The sequence below is a fragment of the Malaclemys terrapin genome, chromosome 2, assembly GCF_027887155.1.
Source record: "Malaclemys terrapin pileata isolate rMalTer1 chromosome 2, rMalTer1.hap1, whole genome shotgun sequence".
Lineage (NCBI taxonomy): Eukaryota > Metazoa > Chordata > Testudines > Emydidae > Malaclemys > Malaclemys terrapin.
In genome coordinates, this window is record NC_071506.1 from 67428484 (window position 1) to 67450252 (window position 21769).

The 21769-nt window shown below is 40.4% G+C and overlaps 1 protein-coding gene across 2 annotated transcripts in view; it reads left to right on the forward strand.

The window, feature by feature from the left end:
* Positions 1-21769, forward strand: part of LOC128831037 (transmembrane protein 68-like) — a 50944-nt gene that overhangs the window by 16105 nt on the left and 13070 nt on the right. For both annotated transcript variants that reach the window (XM_054017078.1, XM_054017079.1), the window contains exons 3-6: positions 949-1113; positions 9387-9580; positions 13215-13275; positions 13713-13852. In XM_054017078.1, the coding sequence (XP_053873053.1) occupies positions 949-1113; positions 9387-9580; positions 13215-13275; positions 13713-13852 (560 nt within the window). The remainder of the gene's footprint in view (positions 1-948; positions 1114-9386; positions 9581-13214; positions 13276-13712; positions 13853-21769) is intronic.

The following is a 21769-nucleotide window of genomic DNA, read 5'->3' on the forward strand; positions in this document are numbered from 1 at the left end:
AAAATATTTTTCAATTAACTAGGTCTTTCTTTGGGCTTGTCTACATTACGCAGCTTTTAGAGACAAGGCTATGTTGACACAGCCTTGTCGCTAAAAGTCAGTGTGTGTGAACGCTTTTTTGTGGTATTTTGTTGGCACTTTTGCTGACAAAATACTTCCAGCCCCGCAAGCGGCATAAGCTTTGTCGGCAGGAGAGCGTTCCTGCTGACAAAGTCGCGTTCACACTGCCGCTTGTGTTGGCAAAACTTTTGTCTTTCGCGGGGGAGCTTTTTTAAGTACCCGTGAAAGACAAAATTTTTGGTGACAACTGTGCAGTGTAGACATACCCTATATATTTGTCTCTTCCTCACTATTCCCTAGTTTGAAAGTATTTTTAGTTTTTGGACTTTTAACATATAAAAGCCTGGAAAACTAACAGAAGGCTCATTCCGCTGACCTGGTGCTTAAACGTCTGTAGATTGATTGGTTGTTAACTACCCAAGTGTGACTAACAAAAAACCCATTGAGTTAGAGACTGCCCTGGATCATTAGATAAATAGCATTTACAGGCAAGGATAGCCTCCCACTCTCCTCCTCCAATTCCTGACTTCTTTTAAATCATGGCCACCATTACAAAAATAATAAATAATAACACTGACTCAAAACTGCACCAGTACTTTAGGCTCTGTGAGCTGACATATGATGCAGTGATGCCAGAGATCCAAAAAAATGGCTGCCATTTTCTCACTGCATTTTTAACTGTGAAGTGAAATGTTTGACTGTCAGAGCCAAGAGTTAATTGTTATGCTAATCACTTCTTGACTAACATTGGATGTCCTAAAGTTGACTCCTAGAACATCTTCCCCATATATAGTACGGCGTTTCCTGTAGTGAGTAGCTTTATGTTAAATCACAGCATGACTTATAAAAAGCTAATATTGAAACTATTGTACTTTGTGTTCTTGACAGGTTATGAAGTTCATGGTATAGAAAAAATAGCAGAAGGACCGGCGCTTATTGTTTATTACCATGGAGCCACTTCTGTAGACTACCACTTCTTTGTCTGTAATCTCTATATACAGACGGGCAGAGTCTCCTATTCAGTAGTTGAACGTGCCTTGCGTCTGATACCAGGTAAAGTACTTCTATTGTAAATGAGAGAGTTAGAAATATCTTAAATTCAGAGACACAAGTCTATCCCACAATACTAGACATAAGTACCTTATTACAAATATTAAGACTCAAACAAAATGCTTTCCAAGTATGCACTACAGAAAATAGTATAATTTCAAGCATTTGAGAAACTCTAAGGCCTTCTGAAGTTTATTATAGCTAAAAGTTCTTTGAGCTCCTGGCCATGCGGATCCCACATATGGTGCGTTTGCGACCTCTGCACAGGAGTTTGGAAAGCTTTTCTCTAGCAATGTCCAGCAAAGGGTTGCAGAGGCATCCTGTATGCTCTCATATTCCCCCTCGCTAAAACAGAGGGTAGGGCAACCCCAACTGCCAGCCACTTCTTTCTGACTGCCCTGACAGAGAGACAGAACTAAAGTATAAATCAATCTAACAAACTTTTTTTTTCAGCCTGGTAACCTACTGTATTGTTGTTAAATAGAAATCCTATGAAGCATCCCAACTTCTCATTAAGATGAGCATTAGGAACTAATAATTGATTGCACTGTCCCATGCATATTCAAAACTTGGATTCTGAATGCAAAATTCATCTTTGATGTAATTTCATTGAAGTTAATGGAGTTGTACCACGGATGGATTTTGCCTGTACAGTAGAATCTCAGAGTTATGAACACCTTGGAAATGGAGGTTGTTCATAACTCTGAAATGTTCATAACTCTGAACAAAATGTTATGGTTATTCTTTCAAAAGTTTACAACTGAACATTGACTTAATACATCTTTGAAACTTTACCATGAAGAAGAAAAATGTTGCTTTCCCTTTATTTTTTTAGTAGTTTACGTTTAACACAGTACTGTATTTGCTTTTTTTTTTTTTTTTTTTTTTATTTGTCTCTACTACTGCCTGATTGTGTACTTCCGGTTCCAAATGAGGTGTGTGGTTGACTGGTGAATTTGTAACTCTGGTGTTCATAACTCTGAGGTTCTACTGTAGTCTTCCAGCTAGTTTTCTTTAATAGTTATTTTGTCTCCCTGACTTCTTCCAACTGATGTTCTGAAAATGAAGGTTAATTACTTGTAATCAATTTTTTCCCTCACATTCATGGGATGTGATGGCCTAGAAGCTCTGAAGAGGGATCCTAATAGGCAGTGCCCATTGGAGCACTCAGGTGCTCTTACTTTCCCCTTCCTTCACTGTTCCTGAACATTTTAGGGGTGAGGCTATAAAAGGGGGCCTGGGGATCCATCACTTCAGGTCTTTCCACTGCTTGCTCAACACCATGTATGGTTTATGACTCCAAGCAAGAGGGGAAGGCAGATGGGGAATATGAGTATGCCAAGTTCATTTTCAAGAATCTCAGTTACAATTAAGTAACCTTCATTTCTCCTTTGAGTGGCTTCTGCAAATTCCCACTAATGGGATAAACTGATTAGCAGTACCCATTCTAGGAAGGTGAGCAAGGAACACTTAATTAAAAAGAAATTGATGGATCTAGAAGCCAAGTCGAGAGCATAATGTGTATGGAAGGATAGAACTCCATGTGGCCACCATACAGATTTTTGCAATTGGAACATTGAAGCAAGGTAATAATGTAGCCTGCTTGATTCTAGTGGAATTGGCTATAATCCTTTGAAGGAATGGAACCAAAGGTAAAGAATGTGTTTCCTGAATATAGAGTTTATTCCATCTCGATAATGTCTGTGAAGATGTAGACTGACCCTTTTTGTCATCAGCATATAATAGAAATAGACTCGGAGAATGTCTAATGCTTCTTGTCTATCTGTACAGAATGCCAATGCTCTTTTAACTTCATGTGTATGAAGTCTTGCCTTAGCCCTATGGGGGTGAACTTTGGGGCAGGGAGCATGGCAAATTTATTGATTGATTGATGTAGAAATCTGTAACAACTTTGGGTAAAAAACAGGAGTGAAGACTAGCACTACCTTGTCTTTTGGAAAATTGTATATGGCAGATCTACCATAAGAGCTTGTAATTCATTAACTCTTCTTGCTGAAGTAATTGCTACTAGAAATGTTGTAAGTGAAAGGAGAAATAAAGAACATTTCCCCCACTGGCTCAAAAGGTTGTTGCATTAATTGCGTAAGTACCCAGTTATAGGAGGGTACATATTGTTTAGACCCTTCATAAATTTGTTAAATAATTCATCTATAAGCACCAACCTATTAGAGTGGAAGGTAACTATGGCAGATAAATGCACTCTAACTGAGGACAATGATAATCCTGACATTTTACGATAAAGTAAATACTCCAGAATACTATGTATGAGGCTAAGCATGAGAGAACACCCCTTTTAGCCACCTATAAAGAAAACCTTTTTCAATGTAACAGTATTAGAAGTCAGCTTGGGCCTAATTTTAAAGCCAAACCCAGACCTGAACCTTACCCCAGCACAGCCAACCTGAACGCAACTTGAAAGCATCAACTTGTTTTCAGACCCAACCTGCACCTGATACTCATCCCCAAACCTGTGTTAGTGCCACCGCCTCATCCTTGGGTCTCAGTCTCGTGGTGCTCCCTGCACTCCATGCCCGTGATCAATCTCCAGCCTCCTCCTGCTTGTGTGGTTGGGGCAGCAGAGGCGGCATGCCTCACTCCTACTGGCCACTGCAGCCTCACTGTGCTGTGTGTGCTGCGATTTGTCGGCATACTCCACCTCACACTGAGCACAGCGGGGTGGTAGCGGCTGGCAGGAGTGGAGCATGCAGCCGCCACTGTGCTGATATCACAGGCAGGCAGAGATGATAAGAGCTTACCTGACTTGAGTCCTAGAGGACTGGATTGTTTTCTGACTTGACCTAAACTCAACCCCTGTAGTTGGGTCCTGTTGGGTTGCAAGCCTATAGACAGCATTTACTAGTTGACTTCTTTTCTAGAGTTTGTTAAAACGGGTGCACATTCAGCAAGAGAGACAATTCCAAGTCACTTAAAAATCTATCGTCCGTGCTGTTAGATGAAGGAAGCTTGGGTCTGGGCGGTAAATCCAACCATTCTGCTGGGTGAACGACTCTAGAGAGACAGGAAGGGTCTTGAAATTCCCTGCTGAGAAGCGGAGCATAATTGGGAACCACTGTTGCTGGAGCCATGCCAGTGTGACCAGAATAATCCTTGCCTTGTTCTGCTTTATCTAGATACCATTTTCTATACAAGTGGAAAAGAAGGAAATCTTTACAGTAGCCCTTGAGTCCACAGTATCAAGAATGCATCTGAAATTAAGAAACAATCCTTTCAGGCTCTTAACCATTACCTTTGGCATTTTGTGTTTTTCCCGGTGGCAAATAAATATATGTGCAGGTGACCCCGTTGAAGAAAAATATCTCACGCTACTGAAATTTTGGGGACCATTCATGTGAGTCTATATTAATCCTGCTTAGATGAGCCACTAAGAGATTGTCCTTTCCTGCTAAATGAATTGCAATTGGGGTTATGTTGTGTGCTATACACGATTCCATTACATATTTTTCTTCAACGGGGTCACCTGCACATATATTTGATTCAGTCATCAGATCCGATTCATACCCTTGACCATAAAGTTGAAAGGATCTTGAGTCCCAATATCTCTTGTTATGATCAGGCGGATGACAAGGAGCCAATGGTAGCGGCTGATCTGAAGTGGATATTACTCAGATAATGGTTCCGATCTTGGATCTGATAGTGAGAGTAGAGGTGACAGCAGTGGATCTGATAGACCTGATCATAAAGATAATATAGGGAGAGCCCAAAGGGAAGGGGAACTGGAGGTGAAATCACCATTCCTCTCTTCTCTTATTCTCTGGAGGTAAGGAAAGGCTTGCTGAAGAAGAGCTCCTCTTATTTGTTCTTGATTTTTTTTATGCATCTGAGACTGCTAAGGACTCAAGAGGGCTGGATCTGAGCCATTTCTGTGAGAGAATGAATAGGAGGATTGGAACCAGAATGTTGCACAAGAGTAGTTCTCACTGGCTAGGGTTGCACTCCCTAAGCCACTGGCTTAAGAGAAGCTTCCCAAGTACTTGAAACTGGCAAAGTACCTTGGTTACACACTGATTCCAAAGACTTTGATGCCTGTATCTTAGCTCTGCTCACAGAATTTTTATGTGCCATAATCTTATTCGGATTCATAGAGTCTGGATCTGATGAATTTTCCATTCTTGGAATAGTTCTGCTAACAGAGGTGGTTTCCGTAGGTAGATTTCTCTCATCTTGTCTCAGATCTGCAGACCTGGAGATCTTCTTAGCCTCATTCTTCCCTTTCTCTGAAGGTGGCACAGCTGATGCTGCTGGAGTTGAAGATGCCCTCAGAATGGACAGAGGTCATTATGTTTCTCTTTATCTTTCTGATCTGAAGGACCTAGATCTAAGGATGGTCTGGGCTTATCCCCTGGATCGGATGTCTTGTCAGATCCCAACTGAGCTGACAATGCCTCCTGAAGGAGTACGAACAATCTATTCTGTCTCTCCTTCTTAGCTCTCGGAGTAAACGTGGTGCAGATTGAGCACCTTGATGGAGAACGTCTCTCTCTGAAGTAAGCAAGGCATCAGGAATGCTCATCTGAGGCCAGAAACATCTTCGGGTAGCCTAGAGACACAATGTTTGAATCCAGGGTTCTTCTTCAGCTCCACCATTTGAATTTTTCCATTAAAATTGTATTGTAGAACTAAACTACCGAGCCTATGTAAACGAGAAACTAACTACAATCCTTAATTCTAACTTCAGAACTACTAGAGGGTTTTTAAAGCATCAGAGCAAAGGTCCAGAAAGGTTCAGAGTCCATCACTGCAGGCTGCAGGAAGGAATTGAGGTGGCTGTGGATTGCCATGCCCCTTTGTATAGCCTGGCCCCTAGAATTTTCAGGAACACTGAAGCGGGGTCTGAGCACTGCTAGTTAGGTTCCATTGTCAGGCTTGGCTCATGCGTTTCATGAGTGGCAATATGCAGAGACCACTGGGAAGAGAACTATTCTTTCTTTCTTTCAGAGATTGGTTTCTTACTACACTGTACTTTTTTGGTGCATAAGTAATTGTTTTATATAGTATATTTCTTTATTATTGTAAATTTATGGGTGAATGACCATATCTTTTAAGGTTTAAAGCTTCAAAAAAATTTCTGGTAATTTCCCACCATAATTAGGCTACCATTATTCCACTGGTAGCTGGAGGTTTGTTAATGCAATTCAAATTTACCTAGGAGCTAGTGGTTTGTTTGTCTCTATGCTATTCTCCTTAGAAGCTGTTTCAAAGAATAATCCCCACTTCCCATACTGCTCAGCATAGTGTGGATGATTCAGTTTTTGTATTCATTTAAAGTTACACATCTTTGTAAGAAGTTTCTTTAAACCAACTGAAAATAGTTTGAGGAACTCAACTTTAGTAATCTTTATTTCATTTGTAACCCAAAATCTCAGAGCTACATTTGTGAACTCAGAAAGAAAAAAGGTAACAAAATTTCCCAATATACATCTGTAGTGTCAAAAATTATTACTATCCTTAATATAATTGTGTTATTGGAGCAATTTGTAAAAACAGAAAACATTTGTAATCTTGGTATTGGTCTCTTTGTATTCTGATATGCCATGATTCCCTGTGTTGTGACTCTTTGCCTCTTGTCGTCAGACTACAAGAAGTTATAGTTTATAACCCACTCAAAAGTTTTTAGTTTTTCAATAGGGTAATGGTAAAGTTAGGCTTATTTTTGGGTGTTGTGTATATATTCTGGGGAAGCAGCTGTGACTTTTTTTTAACTCATTCAAATTAAGTGAGGGTGTTACCCAGGATTCTCTCAACCCAAAGCTCAGAGTAACTGTTCTCTTTGTGAGACGGTGTCAGGAACAAATCAGTGGGTGACACAGTGCATCCATCTGATTAAAGATTGGCACAAACCCAAAGTGCTTTCATCCCAAATTACTATTTTATTAGAACTCAAGCACAAAGCTATGCAAAATGTTAAAGCGCCCCCAAATAATAGTTACCCATGGTCTGAAGGGGTCTCGAGTGGTCAAATGACAAGGTTCAAGTGGCCAGTTGAGTGCCTGTCGCTTTGGATTCCAAGAGATGTCCAGAAGGTCAAATCCAAATTCCTCAGACCTATCTACCCCTTTTAGGTTAGTAACTACTACAATTATATCAACAACATGTCAATCAAAGAAAAAACATTAAGCAAGCACGTTTTAAGCTGTTAGTCCTGCAGCTGTCTTTCCACACAACAACAGTCCAAAGATATAGCTAGACTTCCTGTTTTTTTAAAAGATGCAATTTCAGCACTTTCAAAGAAAGCTTTAATAGGAAGGCAAGCAGGATCATGCCCAACTCTCGTGGTCACTCAGCCCCCACCCTCCGGCTCGTTTAGTTATGCTAAAAATAGCTAAAGCTAGCCAGTAGGCCTTTGTAGCAGCCTTAGCAATGAGCACATTAATTGATATTCCAGTTACTGGCGATGGCCTAAAAACATTAGGCATTCTGCTGGTTGTCAAAAGGTCCCCTAACAAAGGGAACACACAAGACAGGGCTGTTTAGTTTCAAGCTGTAAATTTATAAAACAATTCTGATTTCCAAGTGAGCCTCAGGCAAAGTCTCAGAAGTTTTTAATGTAAAAGTGAGAAAAACTATGGACCAAAATCTGCAGCCACTAAAGTCAGCATTTGGCTTTAAATTTGTATCCATCAACAGATGCAGTAGTAGTAACTGAAAAAGACAAAGACCATTCAGCACAGTCATGTCACCCTGCAGTAACTTCCGTGGTTTTATTCTATCTACTTTGTCTGTTCTTTGTCTGGATAACTCCATTTATCCTGGGGCTGCTGAAGCAGGGTGAGCTTGAGCCTGGGATGGTTTGGGGGGAAAAACAGAAAAGGAAAAAAAAACAAGAGGGGAAGAGCAGGTGGCAGCTTCCTTCCTGCAGTGCTGCTGCAAGCAGGCTAAACAGACAGTGGTGGACACGGCTGGTGGAGTCTGGAGGGAGGTTGGCCAGCATTGGGAGAGAGGCAAGTAGTGAGTGAGGCAGCAATCAGCACAGGAAAGAAGGATTGCAGTAAGTGGAGAGCCAGTGAATAGGGACCCCAGTGGCCCAGGTGTGTCTTTGAAGGGGTGCCAGAAACAGCTGAAATGGAATAAGGCCAGTTCAGGAGGGACAGGAAAGACAGAGAAACTAGGAAAGTAGGGATAACCACAAAAGGAAAAGTACTAGGAAAAGGAAAGACAGCAGTATAAGGGGAAAAGAGAAAACGTTAAAAGAGGAACAGTATAGTTAAACAAGAGGAAAAATAGCTAGAGTCTCTAAGTAATCTAAGAAATTATTAGAAAAACATTGTTAGAAAACTCTGAGAAAAGTAAAGCAAGAATGAACTGTAAAGGAAATAAGCTGTAATAAAAGAAACTGTAATTAAAGAGAAACAGACTTAAAAAAATATGGAAGAAGTGAGCTGTAGTAAAAGTAAGAAAGTAGTACGGACTGTAAAACAAAACATCCAGACAGAATCTTAAGGTATATAAAGTGACGTGACAGGAATAGAGAAATTGCCAGAGAGGAAAGGGACTGTAAGCCAGAACGTAACAGAGGGATAATCAATCTTCTTCAGTCAAGAAGCCAACACATCACATCAAGGAACACATGCCTTTATTTAAGCTGGAAATCAAAACAGTAAACAAAGATTGCACAAGAGGATTGCTCAGGATATAACTAAACATCCTAAGAACTCTTCCTCCATACTCTGCGCTTCCAGAGGCTGAAAACTGAGAAACTTATAAGTGAACTTATAACAGTGGGGTTTATGTTCCAGTGCATTGTATTTTCTAATTCAAAATTCTGCTATTTCATAAACGTAAATTATTACCTATACATTTAATTATGTTCAAATAAGATAATAGTAGTTAATATACAGGTAGATAACAGTAATAGTTTATCGTGTAAGCCCAAGAAGTTCCTGCTAAAACAACTAACTCTGATTTACTGGTGATTATTTCCCACTTAATTGATTTCTCCTTTATCCCAGCTGATTGAGATAAAACATAATTTGGCCTCTAAATTGCCTCTGCCTCTCTCTATTGCTCTGATTCAGTGCACTGAATGATCCACTCCATTGAGCTCGTTATACTGATTATGACATCCAGTTTTATCAGATATGTAACAGGTAGCCACAGTTAAAAAATGCTGAAGACGTGTATGTTTATGTGTGAGAGAAAGAGAGAGTGTGTGTGTTTGGTTGGGTTTAATTTTCAATATGTGAATTATGTAATGAGTTTAATGTACCATAATGATCTGTACTGGTTGTTTATTGCAGGCCTACAACTGTATCTTAAACTGCTTACTGCAGTGTATGGGGGGAGAGAACAATGTGTTGAAATTCTGAAGAAAGGCAACTTACTGGGTGTTGCACCAGGTGGAGCTCGAGAATCATTCTTTAGTGATGAAAACTACGGTATCTTGTGGGGTAATCGTAAAGGTTTTGCTCAGGTGGCCATAGACGCAAAAGTGGTGAGTCGTCTCCTGCGTGTGTGATGTAAATGTGTAATCCATTGATTGTTGTGTGTTATATGGCCCTCTCTGTGCCTGAGTCATAAAGGATGCAAGTCTCTCATAGCCTCCAGCTACAGAGCCTGGTCTGACACTTTCTCAGGATGCTTAGGACTATGAATCACCTTGTTACCTCCCTGTCTCCAGCTAGAGGAAGAATTGCTTGTGCTTAACTGGGTTTCAGATCCCTTACACCACCAGTCTGTTAGTCACCCAAATACTCTCCTCAGGGCAATCGGAGCCCTCACTATGGTTTGCAGGCTAACAGTAGGTGCATCCCAGTTCCCGAGCTCTTTTGAAGCATTCCCCTGTGATATCCAGCCCCTGTCACTAGCTATTGACAGTAATACCTGGTTTGCTATCATCAAGAGTACAGTGTACATGCCAACTTGTTTGATTCAAGTGAAGATTGGCTCCTATATAACATCACAACACTGAGATATATTTATAGTGAAAACAATCATAAGTTTATTATCCAAGATTTCAGAGAGAGTAAGGATAATGATGGAAACAGAAAGGTTACATATAAAACTAAATCCCTATATGCTTTCTAGAGACTAAACTTAACTTTAACAGGCTAACCATCTGTCTACAAGCAGTCGTTTCTCACCTAAATGTCCTTTACAGTGCTCCCAACCAGGGCAGGTTGGGATCTCATTTTCATGAATGTAATCATACTGCCCAATTATATCCTCAGATGCAGGAAAAAGAGGTGTTCTTTTGCCTTCTTCTTATATCCCTCCAAATCCATTGTTTGTCCCCAGAGTAAGGATGATCTCTCTTTTTCTCCAAGGTTTTATTCCCTGGTGCACTGACTTCATGTTAACTTCACATCCTTATGTTGACTTGGTATACAAACAGGGATTCCATTGTGTTGTTTCTAAGGATGTCAATTAATTGCAGTATCCTGACATGATAAACTAAAAACAAATTAATCACGATTAAAAAAATTTATCGTGATTGATCACAGTTTTAATCGTACTGTTAAACAGTAGAATACCAATTGACATTTATTAAATATTTTTGGATGTTTTTCTACATTTTCAAATATATTGATTTCAATTACAACACAGAATACAAAGTTTACAGAGCTCACTTTATATTATTATTTATTACAAATATTTGAATTGTAAAAAATAAAAATAAATAATATTTTTCAATTCACCTCATACAAATACCATACAAATACAATCTCTCTATTGTGAAAGTGCAATTTACAAATGTAGATTTTTTTTTTTTGGTTACATAACTGCACTCAAAAACAAAACAATGTAAACTTCAGAGCCTACAAGTCCACTCAGTTGTACTTATTGTTCAGCCAATCTCTAAGACAAACAACTTGTTTACAGTTATGGGAGATAATGCTGCCCGCTTCTTATTTACAATGTCACCTTAAAGTGAGAACAGGCATTTGCATGGCACTTTTGTAGCCGGCGTTGCACGGTACTTACATGCCAGATATGCTAAACATTCATAGGCCCTTTCATGCTTTGGCCACCATTCCAGAGGACATGCTTCCGGGCTGATGATGCTAGTTAAAAAAAATGCGTTAATTAAATTCGTGATTGAACTCCTTGGGGGAGAACTGAATATCTCCTGCTCTGTGTTTTACCCACATTCTGCCATATATTTCATGTTATAGTAGTCTTTGATGATGACTCAGCACATGTTGTTACTTTTAAGAACACTTTCACTGCAGATTTGACAAGCCAAAAAGAATGTACCAATGTGAGATTTCTAGAGATAGCTACTGCACTCAACCCAAGGTTTAAGAATCTGAAGTGCCTACCAAACTCTGAGAGAGACGAGGTGTGGAGCATGCGGTCAGAAGTCTTAAAAGAGCAACACTTTGGTGTGGAAACTACAGAACCTGAGCCACCAAAAAAGAAAATCAACCTTCTGCTGGTAGCATCTGACTCAGATGATGAAAATGAATGCACGTCAGTCTGCCCTGCTTTGAATTGTTATTGAGCAGAACCCATCATCAGCATGGACGCATGTCCTCTGGACTGGTGGTTGAAGCATGAAGGGACATATGAATCTTTAGTGCAGGGGTGACCAAACTGTGGCTGGCGAGCCACATGTGGCTCTTTTACCATTAAAATGTGGCTTGCAAGCCCTCCATGCCCCCCCCCCCCTCTACCTACCAGACTGGGAGGGGGAAGCTCAGGACCTCTGCCTTGCAGTGGGGTGGTGAGGTAAACGCTTCTGTCCAGCAGGGAAGGGGGTCTAGGGGCTTCAGCCATGCGGGGTGCACCATCTCCCAGCAGGTGTGCCCTGGCTCTCAAACTTCTGAAGATGGTTGTATGCAGCTTGGAGGACCAGTAAATTTGGCCACCCCTGCTTTAGCGCATCTGGCACGTAAATATCTTGTGATGCCAGCTACAAGAGTGTCATGTGAATACCTGTTCTCACTTTCAGGTGACATTGTAAACAAGAAGCTGGAAACATTATCTCCTGCAAAAGTAAACAAACTAGTTTGTCTGAATGATTGGCTGAACAAGAATTAGGACTGAGTGGACTTGTAGGCTCTAAAGTTTCACATTGTTTTATTTTTAAGTGCAGTTTTTTTGTATATAATTCTACATGTGTAAGTTCAACTTTCATAATAAAGAGATTGCACTAGAGTACTTGTATTAGGTGAATTGAAAAATACTATTTCTTTTGTTTTTTACAGTGCAAATATTTATAATAAAAAATAAAGTGAGCACCGTACACTTTGTATTCTGTGTTGTAACTGAAATCAATATATTTGAAAATATAGAAAACATCAAAAAATATTTAAATAAATGGTATTCTATTGTTTAACAGTGCTATTAATCGTGTGATTAATCACGATTAATTTTTTTAATCGTGTGATTAATCACAATTAATTATTTAATTGCTTGACAGCCCTAATCAGAATCCTTTTAAACAAAAACCTACATTAAAACATTTAGTCTATTGTAATCCCACATCAATGTGAAGCTTTAGCAGAAGATATATTTGGTCATCCTTTCTTCTTGCCCCCTCCCCTAATATTTGCAAGAGTTTCATAATACAATTGAGACTTTTAAATTGCATAGTCTGTGTATGTTTTCTATGGGACTTGTGCTGTATTTATAATATCTGCTTGCAAGATTTTGTTACTAAAATAAAATCTCTATCTGGATGGTTTTTTGTCTAACTCACTAGTATTCTGACTTCTTAGGCACTGGAAAAAAAAATTGCTGAACAGGATTCCTGAAACTGATAATTCTGATAACTGTGAAATTATTTTTTCTTCTTCTAAGTATTATTCTGTCAGTGTTGTTTTGGTGTTCATCGTGATGATAATGAATACATGTGATTTACATTCTAAGAACCCTCAGAAAATGGAGCCTCACATGGTACATAACTAGCTGTAGTTTTAACTGGCAAACATGTGACTCCTTTTGAGTTTCTAGTCATGATAAATTAACAGTTTCATTTTGATTTAATGGGATGGTAAAGTTGACTATAACCACATGATAGAGATGCAAAATGACTCTATTCAAAGCTGATGCAAGATTTAAAAGAAAAAAAGGAGGCTGAACTATTGTCCATAGTCTTACCACTTCTTTTCCTTATTTCTTAGCCCATCATCCCTTTGTTTACTCAGAATATTCGGGAAGGCTGTAGAACACTTGGAACAACATGTAAGATTTACTTCATACGTATCTTTTCAAATTCGTAGAGTTTTATTTATATTTTCAAAATCAATGGTTTCTGGGAAATACTCGTCTTGTGAATTTCTTCCTAATCTTTTGTTCTCTTCTAACTCTGGTAACTGTTTCTTGTGATGTAAACTCTTCTGGGTTATTTAATCTTTATATGTATTTGTTGGACTAGATATTAATTGTGTTTTACATGGTGACTCATCTTAAACTGGTACTTGGTATGCATGAGTTAATGGAAGAGTAGATTATTATTTTCAAGATTATGTGCCCTGAATATTGTTTGACCTTCATGTTGCCTTTAACCAAATCACTTAAGATTTGTTAGTTACAATCCAGGCACCATTTTGATTCAGGGACTCTACCAGCTTATAAATTTATCTACTATCTCTCAAACTGTATTTTTTTTTAATTCACAGGGTTTATTAGGTGGTTGAATGAACGTTTTCAATTGCCACTCGCTCCTGTATATGGAGGGTTCCCAGTCAAACTTCGCACATATATTGGAGATCCCATTCCCTATGATCCAAATATAACAGTTACGGAACTAGTTGAAAAGGTAAGTTGGCTCTTCTCTTTGAAACTTCAGGGAACCTACAGTCTTAGTTTAAATGATGTTAGTTAGGTGTGAAATATTTAACATCAAATTCTGTGTCTACTGGTTTCTTATGAAGTAAAACTTTCTTACAGTATATTGATCATCTTAAATAGTGTATTGTTATTCAATAACATATCTCTGGCTGAAATATCATTTTCTCCACTCCAGACAACACTATCTTACACTGTTAGATTCTTCCACAGATTTGTGCATTGTTCTGTCTCATCACTATCCTCCCTGGCCCTCTCCCTCAATACTTTATACCAGAGGTTTCTGGACTGTGTTCTGTGGATCACTTGCTGTTAGTCTGTGAAGAACTGGCTGATCACAAGGTCCTGGACCTTGTTTCCAGATGGTAAACTGTCTCAAAAGGAGCTAAAATAACTTTTACAAATGTGCATGAAAGGCTCTAGTGCCCTAACACATAATTAATATTACAACAAACCCCCAGCAGCATTAAAACAATCATTCAGAGAGGAAATCTGCCTTCCACCAACCCACAAAAGAGCTTTCCACACATTCATAGTTCTAGACGGTATACTTAGAATTATAGAATATTAGGGTTAGAAGAGACCTCAGGAGGTCATCTAGTCCAATCCCCTGCTCAAAGCAGGACCAACACCAACTAAATCATCCCAGCCAGGGCTTTGTCAAGCCAGGCCTTAAAAACCTCTAAGGATGGAGATTCCACCACCTCCCTAGGTAACCCATTCCAGTGCTTCACCACCCTCCTAGCCAGCCCTCTCCAAAAACCCCATCTAACAGATATCTGGCAATGTGTCTAGAAGGTCACCAAATCTGTGCTATTTTTGACTGATGGAGAGCAAGTTCTAGAGTCTTAGAGCCATCACAGAGAGCATCCTGCTATCCACAACTCCCTTATAGTGAAGGGGATTCAGCTTAAGTGCCTCTGGTGACCACAGCTGTGGCACTATGGCTGGGGGAGAGAGGCAATCCCTCAGGTCAGGGCTGGCCTTACCATGAGACGAACTGAGGCGGTCGCCTCAGGTGCCAGACTGGGGGGAAGGGGCACACTAGGACCCAGAGTGTAGAAAATTGTGTCTATTGCTGGTGCATATGTATTCTCTCTGCTCTAGATGCACAGAGATGGTGGAGTGCTGTGCTGGAGGAAGTAGGGCACAAGAGACATAACAGGCAGGCAGGAGAAAAGGTGAGAGTGAATAACAGAAAGCAGCGGGAGCTGCAGGGAGAGAGAGGAGGAGGAGCCTCTTATGTACCTCTTTAGCACCCCCAGGAGCCTGGCTGATTAACACCAGTTTCTCAGGGAGCTTCCTGTTTCCTGCTGCTTCCCTGAACCCACTTGAGGAGAACAGGCAGTCAACTGAAGTAGTAGGAGCCAGTTAGGCCCTTAAGACACTGATATCTTCCCTCACTCAGGCCCTGCTACCAGCCTGCTTATTTGTCCCCTTCAACTGAGCCTTGAGCGCCACTATAGCTGGCACAGAACAGCAGTCATGAGTGAAAGAAGAAAACGCCCCGCTGGGGCAGCATTCAGAAAAAGAAAGAAAGCAAAGGAAGCTTTTCTATCTAAGCACGATAGATACATAGACACAAATGTTCATGGTGAGCCTTCTGGCCCCAGTGAGGATGTGAGTAGTAGTCTGAGGGACTTCCTTGTACTGCATGGGCCACAGCAAGTGAAAAACTTCGTATTCCCCAAAGACAATGAAAATAGAAGTTTCCATCCAACACATTACTGCTGTGAAATCCCCAATGGTGACAAAGTGGAGAGGTCATGGCTTATGTACTCAAAAACCCAGAATGCTGCATACTGTTTTTGTTGCAAACTCTTTCAGTCTAATGTTCCAGACACATTGGGTTCTACAGGAACAAAGGTCTGGAAAAATCTGGCATGCCATGAAAAGGCAGCAAATCACCAGAGAGCATTCCATAGGTGGAAAGAGCTTGAGATGAGACTAAGGTTAAAGGCCACCATAGATGATCAGCATCAAGAGAAGATTGCATCAGTCTCTTTACTGGCAAAATGTTCTGAAAAGGCTCATTGCAATTGTGAGAATGCTTGCTACCCAAAACCTAGCACTGCGTGGCACTTCAGTTCATCTGTATGTGCCAAACAATGGAAACTTCCTTAAAATTGTGGAGCTGATGGCTGAGTTTGATGCTGTACTCCAGGATTATCTAAGAAGAGTCACCACCCAAGAAATGTACACACACCACTACCTTGGAAAAACAATTCATACAGAGATCATACAGTTACTGGCAACAAAAGTCAAACAGAAGATTGTGGCAGATCTGAAGTCAGAAAGATATTACTTTGTTATTCTGGACTGTACATCTGACATCAGCCATATGGAACAAATGACTTTAATGGTGCATTTTATAACAACAACAGAACCTAGTGATAATGTTCCTGCAATGGTGACTGTCAGAGAGCATTTAGAATTTATTGACATTGATAATACTACAGGAGCTGGTATGACAAATGTGCTTCTTAAAAAGCTGAAAGATACGGGAATTGTGATAGCTGACATGAGAGGTCAGGGCTACAATAATGGTGCAAACATGAGAGGAAAGAACAGAGGAGTGCAGACACAGATCCGAAAGTTAAACCCTCGAGCTTTTTTTGTCCCATGCAGTTCTCATTCAGTGGTCAGTGATGCAGCATCAGCTTCTAGTGAGGCTGCTGAATTTTTTAATGTAATTCAAAGCATCTATGTATTTTTCTCTGCATCAACTCATCAATGGCAAATTTTGAAGCAATATCTGGAAACATCCTCTCTGACACTGAAACCACTGAGTGCCACACGATGGGAAAGCCTATCAAACACCAAATTGGGAAGATACTTGCCATTATGGAGGATAATGCTATGCCAGGAACTGTTCATGGGAGAACAGTGGCAGAGGGAAATGGAATCACCAGAAACATATATAACTTCAAATTTCTGTGTGACTTAGTGTTGTGGCATAACATACTATTTGAAATAAATGTTGTAAGCAAGCAACTCCAAGGTGTTGACCTTGATATATCTGGAGCAATGGAAAAACTGGACAAAGCAAAGTTATACCTACAGTCTTACTGGTCAGATGAGGGATTTCAAAATGTTCTGAAGAGTGCACAGAAGTTGGCAGAGGAACTTCACACTGAAGCTATTTTCCCACCCATTCAAGAATACAAGAGCCACCGAAGAAGACGACATTTTGATTATGAGGCATGGGATAATCCCATAAGAGACCCGAAACAACAATTCAAAGTTGAATTCTTTAACCAGGTGCTAGATTGTGCAATAAAGAATGATTGTGCAGTTGAAGAACATTTCATGCAGCTCAAGGAACACAGCAGTATATTTGGGATGTTGTATGATATTCCAAAACTCCTCACTATACCAGAAGAAGACCTACACCAGCAATGCAGGGCACTAGAGACAGTGTTGACACATGATGACATGCGCGTTATTGATGCGAGTGATTTAGGTGATGAACTGAAAGCCCTTTTAAGATATATTTCAGCAGGATCAACTCCAAAGGCTGTTCCAGAATATATGTGCACAAATAAGATGACCATCCTCTTTCCAAATGTTTTTGGTGCTCTGTGCATACTTCTAACATTTCCTGTAACAGTTGCCAGTGGAGAACGCAGCTTCTCCAAGCTGAAGTTAATAAAAACACATCTACGCTCTACAATGACACAGGAGAGGCTGGTCGGCCTTGCAACCATCTCAACAGAGCATGAGCTGGCCCAGACTGTGGACCTTCAGGAAGCAGTTTAAATCTTTGCAACCAAGAAGGCATGGAAAGCACCACTTTGATTATTCAAACAGATAAAAATGCCAGTGTTTGTTATGCAGACAAGAAAAGTTACATTTGCTGTTCAGGTGTTTGAAAGTTAAGTGTTATTTAAAATTTTTGAACAAGGATTTTAAGTTGTTAGTTCTCCTTTATTGGGGTAGGTAGCAGAGCAGTACCATGAGAGGAATAGAACAGGAAGAAGGCAGAATTGAGACCTTTCAAAGTTTTGGCCCAAGCAAGAGGGTATGGGGGCGTCATTTGAGTTCCCCGCCTCAGGTGCCAAAATGTTGTGGGCCGGCCCAGCTCAGGCAGGCAGGGTTACAGGCTATTTAAGGCTTCCTAAGTCATAACCAATACCTTAAACACCACCTGGAGTTAGATAGCACCATTACACAGCCAGTGCAGATCCCAGAGCACTTATGTCATGAGTTCCCAGAAAAATGCTTCACTGAGACAGCTGCTGTGTGTTCTGCCCCAGTGTTACTCTCTGAATGCTTTCAATGCATAATTCTATATAGAGCACATTGCTATAGTTTGATATTGAGGTAACAAATGTGTAAGTGATGGTGAAGAGGTCTGCAAAGGACACAAGCTTCTAGAGAAGACAAAGAAGGTAAAAAGCTGACTGGATTACTGCTGGGTTCACCTGAGAGTGAACACTTTTTACATTCAGACCTTCGTTTACATTTGCATCTTTCCCTGAGGTAGTTTCTGCAATCTTTTTCTGCTCTTATTTTCTATGGGAGCTAAAGGGACTGTATTATTATTACTTCTTTCCTCCTGCTTTTTATCCTCTTCTATTTTGTGGTATATTTAGATTCCACAGTGACAAGTACAGCATAAAATGTCTCGAGAAGCAGAAGACAGTTGAGGACCTGCACAAAGTAGTTTCTAAAATCAAATGCAGGCCTGACTCCCAGGAGGATGAAAATATCTTTTCTATTCCCAGGTTCTCAGAGGATGGATCACTTGATGATTACCTGTTCTGTTCATTCCCTCTGGGGCACCTGGCACTGTCCACTGTTGGAAGACAGGATACTGGGCTAAATGGACCTTTGGTCTGACCCAGTAGGACCATTCTTATGTTCACAAGTTCCAGACTGAGCCACTTACTTGGATGTGGGAATATCGGAGCAGCTACGTTCCTCCACCAACATAAACTTAATTTCAGTCACTTAAAAATTCAGAGAATTATTTGCTTTCCCTTAGATTCAGATCACCAATATCCTGTCTCCTCTTCCCCTTCACCACCACCATCACCGAGAAGGACCTCCTGAATGTACAATGGGAAAAACCAGGGAGAGGAAAGAAACAGAATTACATTAGAATCTCCCCTCTCTCTACAGTACCTGCCCTTCCTCAACACACATTAACTTCCCAAAATCCCTCAGGCCTGGGCACCCAGAGTCCCCTGGACATGCTGAGAAATCTAACTCAGGTGACCCAAGCATGGCTTTTGGCTCCATTACACAAGAGTCATTGCTCCACTACGGTTGGAGGCATGTAGCCAAAAAGAATATGTCCATCCATTCATCCACAGGAAGACACTTCCAAAAAGAAGGAAAAAGGAAACACGACTTACCCTAAACCCAATAAGAGGAATAATTAAAGAGGACTGAGAATTAACAGTAATGTGAAAAGACACATTGTGCTTTTATAAATTTCCAAAGAACAAATCCAACCTTGTTCTGTCATCTAAGATAGATGCAGAGGCCAAAGAGAAGGTCCACAAAGGAAAGAGTGACTTCTTTTCAAAGGAACAAGGGGAAAGAGTAGAAGCCTTACTCAGGCAAAATGACAAAGCAGCCCCTGGACTTTAGGAGGTTTCCATTTTCTTCTCCCATATTTGCTTGGTAAAGGATCATTCACCAGCTTCAAAGGCTGTAAGGACACTCCTGTACAAAGATGAACCAGTAAGATTTCAGTAGTCTCCTCTTTGAAGACAATGGGATTGCACAGGAGTAAATGAAGGTAACTTGATAGGCCTCCTCATTACTAAAACATTCTGCAGGAGAAAGGAACACAGCTTGACTCTAAACCCAGAAGTTTACAGGTGTGGCTGTTAGTGAAGCTTCATTTGTGATGTGAGAGAGCTTAATCTGGGATAAATGGTACTCCTGTGAATTTAAGTTGCTGATGAATAGCTGACAGTGCTATTTGATAAACATCACTTTCAATACACGAAAGCCTGAAAACTCCTACAGTTTGGAGAGGAATATTTTAAAGGTGCACTGCAAGCAAAGGCAACTATTTGTTTGTGCCTTCCATTGGTTCTTCCTGATGTAGGACTACCTTAACATATTTTTTTCATGACATTTTTCTGTGGCATGTTCAGGGTTGTTGTTTTTTTAAGTAAAAATGTCAGGTGGCTATAGTCTTTCCTTTCCTTTCTTTGCTGGCAGACCTGACTAGATGTCTTACATGGATGTATTCTATGTTGCATCTCTCCAAACACAATCCCTTTCTCTCTAAGAAATGGAATCCACACTTTGCTTCATTTATGGTGGAGAGGGACAGAGGGAATAAACAATCTGTGTATAGTCTCTGGGACTCTTTGGAGGGAAGGAGAGATGTGGCTCAGGATGTTACTTAAGGCTGTAATACTAATTTCATTTTCTGGTGATCTTATCAAGTTTCTCCTACAAAGATTAGAAATAATAGAGCCTTCTTTTCATATGAATATTATAAGCAAAAGAAAATCCCTGAGACTGGCTTTATATACTTTTCCTAAAGGAGGAATTAAAAAAAAAGTCGTCTTGCTTTACTGGTCATCTTTAAATACCAAAACTCAGAGGCAGTTTCTCATTGAATATCAGGGTTGGAAGGGACCTCAGGAGGTCATCTAGTCCAACTCCCTCCTCAAAGTAGGACCAATCCCCAGACAGGTTTTTTGCCCCAGATCCCTAAATGGCCCTCTCAAGGATTGAGCTCATAACCCTGGGCTTAGCAGACTAATGCTCAAACCACTGAGCTATCCCTCCCCCCAGTTTTCTTAAAATGGAAATTAAATCAAGAAGCAATGGGCTTAAACTGCAGCAAGGGAGGTTTAGGTTGGACATTAGGAAAAAGTTCCTAACTGTCAGGGTGGTTAAACACTGGAATAAATTGCCTAGGGAGGTTGTGGAATCTCCATCTCTGGAGATATTTAAGAGTAGATTAGATAAATGTCTATCAGGGATGGTCTAGACAGTATTTGGTCCTGCCATGAGGGCAGGGGACTGGACTTGATGACCTCTCAAGGTCCCTTCCAGTCCTTGAATCTATGAAATCCAAGAAAATACATGACTGTCATCTGCAAATGATAAATATTATAAGTCAGATCCTTACTTGGTGTAAACTGGCTAAGGTTTGGGCCCTACCGGAGCACTGTGGGTGTTAATGTTAGTATGAGAAACATTTAAAATTTCCGGATTCCAAAGCATTTATATGTATTAGCCAAGATTTTCAAAATTATGTGCCTAAATCTAGGCTCATTATTCCATCTTTAGGCACCTACAAAAATAGTCTGATCCCCCCACCCCAAGAGTTTGAGCACCAAAGAGTTCCCATTGACCTTTTTAACTAAATTCAAGTTGACCTGGTTTATAAACAAATTCTTTAGTGTTGGTGGGGTGTAGAGGAAAGAGTCTTGGCTGATTAACATATTTTAGCTGGAGCCTAATTATAGTGGATGAGAGTTAATAGGCCTGAAGAAACCTGATTTGTTGGGAACAGTACATTTGAATTGTGACGGGTTGGATCACAGAAACCCCCTTGGGAGCTGCCACCCAATGTGCAAAGACTAACCCTGCTTCTGTTTTCCCTGCCAGCTCAGGACTTCAGCACCCTGTCTTGCTGAGCCAGACACTCCCGTCTGGCTCCAGACACAGACCCAGGGTCTGAATCACTTGTCCCAAAGCTGCAAGTTTACCTGAAAACAGCTCGCAGTAGCGTGCTTGTCTTTAGCACTCAGATGCCCAACTCCAATGGGGTCTAAACCCAGATAAATTCGTTTTACCCTGCATAAAGCTTATGCAGGGCAAACTCATAAATTGTTCGCCCTCTATAACACTGATAGAGAGATATGCACAGTTGTTTGCTCCCCCAGGTATTAATACATACTCTGAGTAA